Genomic DNA, 7,724 nt, shown 5'->3' with positions numbered 1-7,724 from the left:
CTACAAATCTACCATAAACAGAGTCTCCCTACAGGACCAGTACCCGCTGCCCAGAGCGGAGGACTTATTTGCCACATTGGCTGGAGGTAAACTTTTCTCAAAATTAGACCTCACATCTGCGTATATGATGCAAGAATTGACCGAGGAATCCAAGTTGCTCACCACCATCAACACACATCGTGGCCTTTTCATGTACAATCGATGCCCATTCGGTATCAGGTCGGCAGCTGCCATATTCCAGCGCAACATGGAGAGTCTGCTCAAGTCCATCCCGGAGACGGTTGTATTTCAAGACGACATACTTATCACAGGCAGGGACACCGACTCCCATCTCCGTAATTTGGAGGAAGTACTAAAGCGGTTGGATCGGATAGGCCTATGAGTCAAGAAATCCAAGTGCCTGTTTCTCGCACCTGAAGTTGAATTTTTGGGCAGAAGGATTGCCGCTGATGGAATCCGCCCAACAGAGTCCAAAACAGAAGCAATTCGCCTGGCACCCAGGCCCCGGAATATCTCAGAACTGCGCGCCTTTCTCGGGCTATTCAATTACTTTGGGAACTTTATGCAGAACTTAAGCACGCTGCTGGAGCCTCTCCATGCGCTACTCAGGAAGGGGTGCGATTGATTTTGGGGGGACGCCCAGGAACGCGCCTTCAATAAGGAACACAACCTTCTGTGTTCCAACAGTGTTTTGACTTTCTTTGATCCAGGTAAAAAGCTAGTTCTCACATGCGATGCGTCAACGTATGGGGTCGGGTGCGTTTTGCAACATGTCAATAGTGCGGGCAAATTACAACCCATAGCTTATGCCTCCAGGTCACTTTCGCGGGCGGAGCGCGGGTACGGAATGGTAGAGAAGGAGGCGCTCGCATGCGTGTACGGTGTCAAAAAGATGCACCAATACCTTTTCGGGGCCAAGTTCGCATTAGAAACCGACCACAAGCCCCTCACGTCCCTCCTATCTGAGAGCAAGGCAATAAGCGCCAACGCCTCGTCGCGAATTCAACGGTGGCCACGCATGCTGGCGTCCTACGACTATACCATAAGGCACAGACCAGGCACAGACAACTGTGCCGACGCGCTCAGCAGGCTACCCCTGGCGACCACGGAAGGGTCTGACGAACAGGACTGTGAGATAGTCATGGCAATCAATGCCTTTGAGTCCACAGGTTCGCCCATGACGGCTCGCCAAATCAGAGCCTGGACGGCCAGCGACCCCACGTTATCCTTAGTAAAAAGATGTGTCCTAACCGGTGACTGAGCAGAGGCTCGCGATGCCTGCCCCGAGGAATTAAAACCCTTTCAAAGCGCATGCATGAGCTATCACTACAAGCAGATTGCCTGATGTGGGGCAGCCGAGTAGTCATGCCTCTGCAAGGCAGTGAGGCATTTGTCCGGGAGCTCCACCGCGAGCACCCAGGGATCGTTCTCATGAAGGCCATAGCCAGATCCCATGTCTGGTGGCCTGGCATTGACGCTGACTTGGAGCTCTGCGTCCAAAGGTGCACCATTTGTGCCCAACTCAGCAATGCCCCCAGGGAGGTTCCACTGAGCCCTTGGCCCTGGCCTACCAAACCATGGTCGCGGGTGCACGTAGACTATGCAGGCCCATTCATGGGCAAAATGTTCCTCGTAGTTGTAGATGCATTTTCAAAGTGGATCGAATGCACCATTTTAAACTCGAGCACAACCTCCACCACTGTGGAGAGCCTCGCAACGCACGGAATCTCTGACATATTGGTCAGTGACAATGGTCCATGTTTCACCAGCGCAGAATTCCAAGACTTTATAATTGACCACGGCATAAATCACGTCAAGACGGCACCGTTCAAGCCGGCCTCCAATGGCCAGGCAGAGAGAGCAGTGCAAATCATTAAACAAGGCATGCTTAAAATCCAAGGTCCCATGCTGCAGGGTCGCCTGTCGCGACTGCTGCTGGCATACAGATCTCGTCTGCACTCACTGACTGGGATCCCCCCCGCGCAACTGTTGATGAAAAGGACTTTAAAAACAAGGCACTCATTAATCCTCCCAGACATGCATGAAACGTTGAGGCAAAGCGCCGTAAACTGACTGAGTACCATGACAGAAATTCGAGGGGGAGATGGAATGAGATAGGGGACCAAGTGTTTGTACTAAACTATGGCAGGGGTCCCAAATGGCTTGCAGGGACAATAACGGGCAAGGAAGGAAACATGCTACTAGTAGTACAAATGGACAATGGCAAAACCTGCCGGAGGCATGTCGACCAAGTCAAAAGCAGATTTACCAACAACACTGCGGAACCAGAGGCAGACTACAATGTGGAACTCGCACCACATCTGGTGGACAGACAGAGGGAACAACCTGAGGAAAGGGCAATCCCAACAGACAGCCCATGCGAGTCAACAACAATCACACCAATCGAAACAGACAGCCCAGGCGAGATATCCGCAACCACACCAAAGAAAAACAGACACCAAGGCAAACAACTGAACCACAACTCAAGACGCTCTACGCGAGAGCGTAGACCACCTGAGAGACTGAACCTATAAAGACAATAAGACCTTGGGGGAGGGTGATGTCATGTATCTTACATTATTATATCTAACTGTATCCTAACATGCTATACATGACTGTAATAAGATATGACCTGTAACCACCAGCATACCTTACCACCAGGGGTGCACTTGCAAGAGACAGGTCTATAAGGACAGGTCTCAGGCAAGTGCAGCATTGCAGAGCTGTGAAATAAAGGTGCAGGTCCAGAGTGACCTTGACTTCACTACATGCCTCGTGTGGATCTGTACTGAGGGGACAGGACTTTACAGTTTTGTAATTCATTTAACAGGGTACAGGGAACAATCACATCAAGATCTGACAGTCGCTCAATTCATCAGGACCTGTATATCATCAACCTTTGAACATGGAAGCAAAAAGCACAGTTCAGAGTGGGGAGAAACCGTACACATGTTCTGAGTGCAGACAAGGCTTCAACCGATCCCCTGGCTTGTCAAGACACAAGCGCAGTCACACCGGGGAGAATCCATTCAGCTTCTCTGAGTGTTGGAATGATTTCACTAACTCATCCCACCTACTGAGACACCAGCGAGTTCACACTGGGGAGAGGCCATTCACCAGCTCCGAGTGTGGGAAGGGATTCGCTCTGTCATCCAACTTGCTGAGACACCAGAGGGTTCACTCTGAGAGAGACCTTTTAAATGCTTGGACTGTGGGAAGTGCTATAAAAATTGCAGGGGACTGACACACCATCAACTTGTTCACACTGGGGAGAGACCATTCAGGTGCTCTCACTGTGGGACTGGGATCCACCTCAACTCCACTTTCCCATATCCTTTGATTCCCTTAATATCTAAAAATCTATCGATCTTTGTCTTGAATATACTCAACGACTGAGCCTCCACAGCCCTCTGGGGTAGAAAATTACAAGGATTCACCACCCTGAGTGAAGAAATATCTCCTCAACTCAGTCCTAAATGGCCGACGTATTATTCTGAGACTGTGACCCCTGGTTCTAGACTCCATAGCCAGACGAAGCATCCTCCATGCATCTACCCTGTAAAGCCCTGTAAGAATTGTGTATGCTTCAATGAGATCACCTCTCATTCTTCTAAACTCTAGAGAATATAGGCCTAATGTACTCAATCTCTTCTCATAGGACAATCCCCCCATCCCAATAATCAATCTGGTGAACCATTGTTGCGCTCCCTCTATGGCAAGTATATCCTTTCTTTGGTAAGGAGACCAAAACAGTACACAATACTCCAGGTGCGGTCTCACCAGAGCCCTATGTAATTGCAGTAATACGTCTTTACTCTTATACTCAAATACTCTTGGAATAAAGGCCAACATACCATTTTCTTTCTTAACTGTGGGAAAAACTTTCAAAGCACTGGGATTCTGATGGCACACCAGTGTGTTCACACTGGGAATAGACCATTTCACTGCTCCGTGTTTGGGAAGGAATTCACTCGCTCATCCAACTTACTGACGCACCAGCGAGTTCACACTGGACAGAGGCCGTTCACCTGCTCCGAGTGTGGGAAGGGATTTACTCAGTCATCCATCCTGCTAAAACACCAGCAGATTCACATGTGATTGCAGGGCTTGGATTCTGCTGTTATTGCTGCTGTTAAGCTCACCCAGGACTGAACTATGTTCATTCTGACAGTTGGGGTTTGTTTCTGCTGATGTTACTAACCCTATAACTAGGCTGGAGTTTAATATTCTGGATACATGTCTTGAGGTGTGTAAGAAATGTGTCCTAGCCAATCTCTTTAATGGTTCAGAGCTCCTAGGCGTGGAACAGAAAACTCCTTTAGAAATGAACCCCAGTGCTTTGTTTGCTTTTTTTGGCCGTATTAACCCGCGTCGCTACTTTTAGTGATTTGTGTATCTGTACCCCAAGATCCCTTTGCTCCTCTACCCCATTTAGTCTCCTATTTTCCAAATAGTATGTGGCTTCCTTATTCTTCCTACAAAAATGCACCACCTCACACTGATCTATATTGAAATTAATTTCCCAATTACATGCACATTCTGCAAATTCATTAATGTCTTGTATTTTTTCTCAGTCTTCCTCAGTATTAACTCTACCTCCCAATTTGATGTCATTGACAAATGTTGAAATGGTACTTCCAATTCCTGAGTCCAAACGGTTTAAATAAATGGTGAACAGTGGTTCCAGGACCCATCCCTGTGGAACACCGCTTCCCACCTTTTGCCAGTCTGAGTAGCTGCTCTTAACTCCCATTCTCTGTTTTCTGTTTTAGAAAACATAGAAACATAGAAAATAGGTGCAGGACTAGGCCATTCGGCCCTTCGAGCCTGCACCGCTATTCAATGAGTTCATGGCTGAAAATGCAACTTCAGTACCCCATTCTTGGTTTCTCGCCATACCCCTTGATCCCCCAGTAGTAAGGACTACATCTAACTCCCTTTTGAATATATTTAGTGAATTGGCCTCAACAACTTTCTGTGGTAGAGAATTCCACAGGTTCACCACTCTTTGGGTGAAGAGGTTCCTCCTCATCTCGGTCCTAAATGGCTTACCTCTTATCCTTAGACTGTGACCCCTGGTTCTGGACTTCCCCAACATTGGGAACATTCTTTCTGCATCTAACCTGTCTAACCCCATCAGAATTTTAAACGTTTCTATGAGATCCCCTCTCATTCTTCTGAACTCCAGTGAATACAAGCCCAGTTGATCCAGTATTTCTTGATATGTCAGTCCCGCCATCCCGGGAATCAGTCTGATGAACCTTCGCTGCACTCCCTCAATAGCAAGAATGTCCTTCCTCAAGTTAGGAGATCAAAACTGTACACAATACACCAGGTGTGGCCTCACCAAGGCCCTGTACAACTGTAGCAATACCTCCCTGCACCTGTACTCAAATCCCCTCGCTATGAAGGCCAACATGCTTTCTTAACCGCCTGCTGTACCTGCATGCCAACCTTCAATAACTGGTGTACCATGACACCCAGGTCTCGTTGCACCTCCCCTTTTCCTAATCTGTCACCATTCAGATAATAATCTGTCTCTCTGTTTTTACCAACAAAGTGGATAACCTCATATGTATCCACATTATACTTCATCTGCCATGCATTTGCCCACTCACCTAACCTATCCAAGTCACTCTGCAGCCTCATAGCATCCTCCTCGCAGCTCACACTGCCACCCAACTTAGTGTCATCCGCAAATTTGGAGATACTACATTTAATCCCTTCCTCTAAATCATTAATGCACAGTGTAAACAGCTGGGGCCCCAGCACAGAACCTTGCAGTACCCCACTAGTCACTGCCTGCCATTCTGAAAAGTACCCATTTACTCCTACTCTTTGCTTCCTGTCTGCCAACCAGTTCTCAATCCATGTCAGCACACTACCCCCAATCCCATGTGCTTTAACTTTGCACATTAATCTCTTGTGTGAGACCTTGTCGAAAGTCTTCTGAAAATCCAAATATACCACATCAACTGGTTCTCCCTTGTCGACTCTACTGAGAACATCCTCAAAAAATTCCAGAAGATTTGTCAAGCATGATTTCCCTTTCACAAATCCATGCTGACTTGGACCTATCATGTCACCTCTTTCCAAATGCGCTGCTATGACATCCTTAATAATTGATTCCATCATTTTACCCACTAGTGATGTCAGGCTGACCGGTCTATAATTTCCTGTTTTCTCTCTCCCTCCTTTTTTAAAAAGTGTGGTTACATTGGCTACCCTCCACTCCATAGGAACTGATCCAGAGTCTATGGAATGTTGAAAAATGACTGTTAATGCATCCGCTATTTCCAAGGCCACCTCCTTAAGTACTCTGGGATGCAGTCCATCAGGCCCTGGGGATTTATCGGCCTTCAATCCCATCAACTTCCCCAACACAATTTCCCAACTAATAAGGATTTCCCTCAGTTTCTCCTTCTTACTAGACCCTCTGACCCCTTTTATATCCGGAAGGTTGTTTGTGTTTGTGTCCTCCTTAGTGAATACTGAACCAAAGTACTTGTTCAATTGGTCTGCCATTTCTTTGTTCCCCGTTATGACTTCCCCTGATTCTGACTGCAGGGGACCTACGTTTGTCTTTACTAACCTTTTTCTCTTTACATATCTATAGAAACTTTTGCAGTCCGTCTTAATGTTCTCTGCAAGCTTCCTCTCGTACTCCATTTTCCCTACCCTAATCTAACCCTTTGTCCTCCTCTGCTGAGTTCTAAATTTCTCCCAGTTCCCAGGTTCACTGCTATTTTTGGCCAATTTGTATGCCACTTCCTTGGCTTTAATAGTATCCTTGATTTCCCTTGATAGCCATGGTTGAACCATCTTCCCTTTTTTATTTTTACGCCAGACAGGGATGTACAATTGTTGTAGTTCATTCATGCGGTCTCTAAATGTCTGCCATTGCCCATCCACAGTCAACCCCTTAAGTATCATTCGCCAATCTATCCTAGCCAATTCACGCCTCATACCTTTAAAGTTACCCTTCTTTAAGTTCTGGACCATGGTTCTGAATTAACTGTTTCATTCTCCATCCTAATGTAGAATTCCACCATGTTATGGTCACTCTTCCCCAAGGGGCCTCGCACAACCAGATTGCTAATTAATCCTCTCTCATTACACAACACCCAGTCTAAGATGGCCTCCCCCCTAGTTGGTTCCTCGACATATTGGTCTAGAAAACCATCCCTTATGCACTCCAGGAAATCCTCCTCCACCGTATTGCTTCCAATTTGGTTAGCCCAATCTATATGCATATTAAAGTCACCTGCTGCACCTTTATTGCATGCACCCCTAATTTCCTGTTTGATGCCCTCCCCAACATCACTACTACTGTTTGGAGGTCTGTACACAACTCCCGCTAACGTTTTTTGCCCTTTGTTGTTCTGCAGATTCCACATCATCCAAGCTAATGTCCTTCCTAACTATTGCATTAATCTCCTCTTTAACCAGCAATACTACCCCACCTCCTTTTCCTTTTATTCTATCCTTCCTGAATGTTGAATACCCATGGATGTTGAGTTCCCAGCCCTGATCATCCTGGAGCCACGTCTCTGTAATCATCACATCATATCTGTTAATATCTATTTGCACAGTTAATTCATCCACCTTATTATGGATACTCCTTGCATTAAGACACAAAGCCTTCAGGCTTGTTTTTTTAACACCCTTTGTCCTTTTAGAATTATGATGTAGTATGGCCCTTTTTGTTTCTTGCCTTTGTTTAC

At 46.6% G+C, this 7,724-nt stretch overlaps 1 protein-coding gene across 1 annotated transcript; it reads left to right on the top strand.

Annotated features, from left to right (window-relative positions):
- Positions 1–2,905: 2,905 nt before the first annotated feature.
- Positions 2,906–4,098, top strand: LOC139232766 (zinc finger protein 664-like). Its single transcript, XM_070863268.1, has 2 exons — positions 2,906–3,175; positions 3,916–4,098. Exons 1-2 carry the CDS (start codon positions 2,906–2,908, stop codon positions 4,096–4,098), a joined length of 453 nt encoding a protein of 150 aa, XP_070719369.1.
- Positions 4,099–7,724: the final 3,626 nt, after the last annotated feature.

This window comes from Pristiophorus japonicus, chromosome 20 (genome assembly GCF_044704955.1).
Source record: "Pristiophorus japonicus isolate sPriJap1 chromosome 20, sPriJap1.hap1, whole genome shotgun sequence".
Lineage (NCBI taxonomy): Eukaryota > Metazoa > Chordata > Chondrichthyes > Pristiophoridae > Pristiophorus > Pristiophorus japonicus.
The sequence above is the reverse complement of the archived record's forward strand: the minus strand, read 5'-3'. Positions and strand labels throughout refer to the sequence as shown.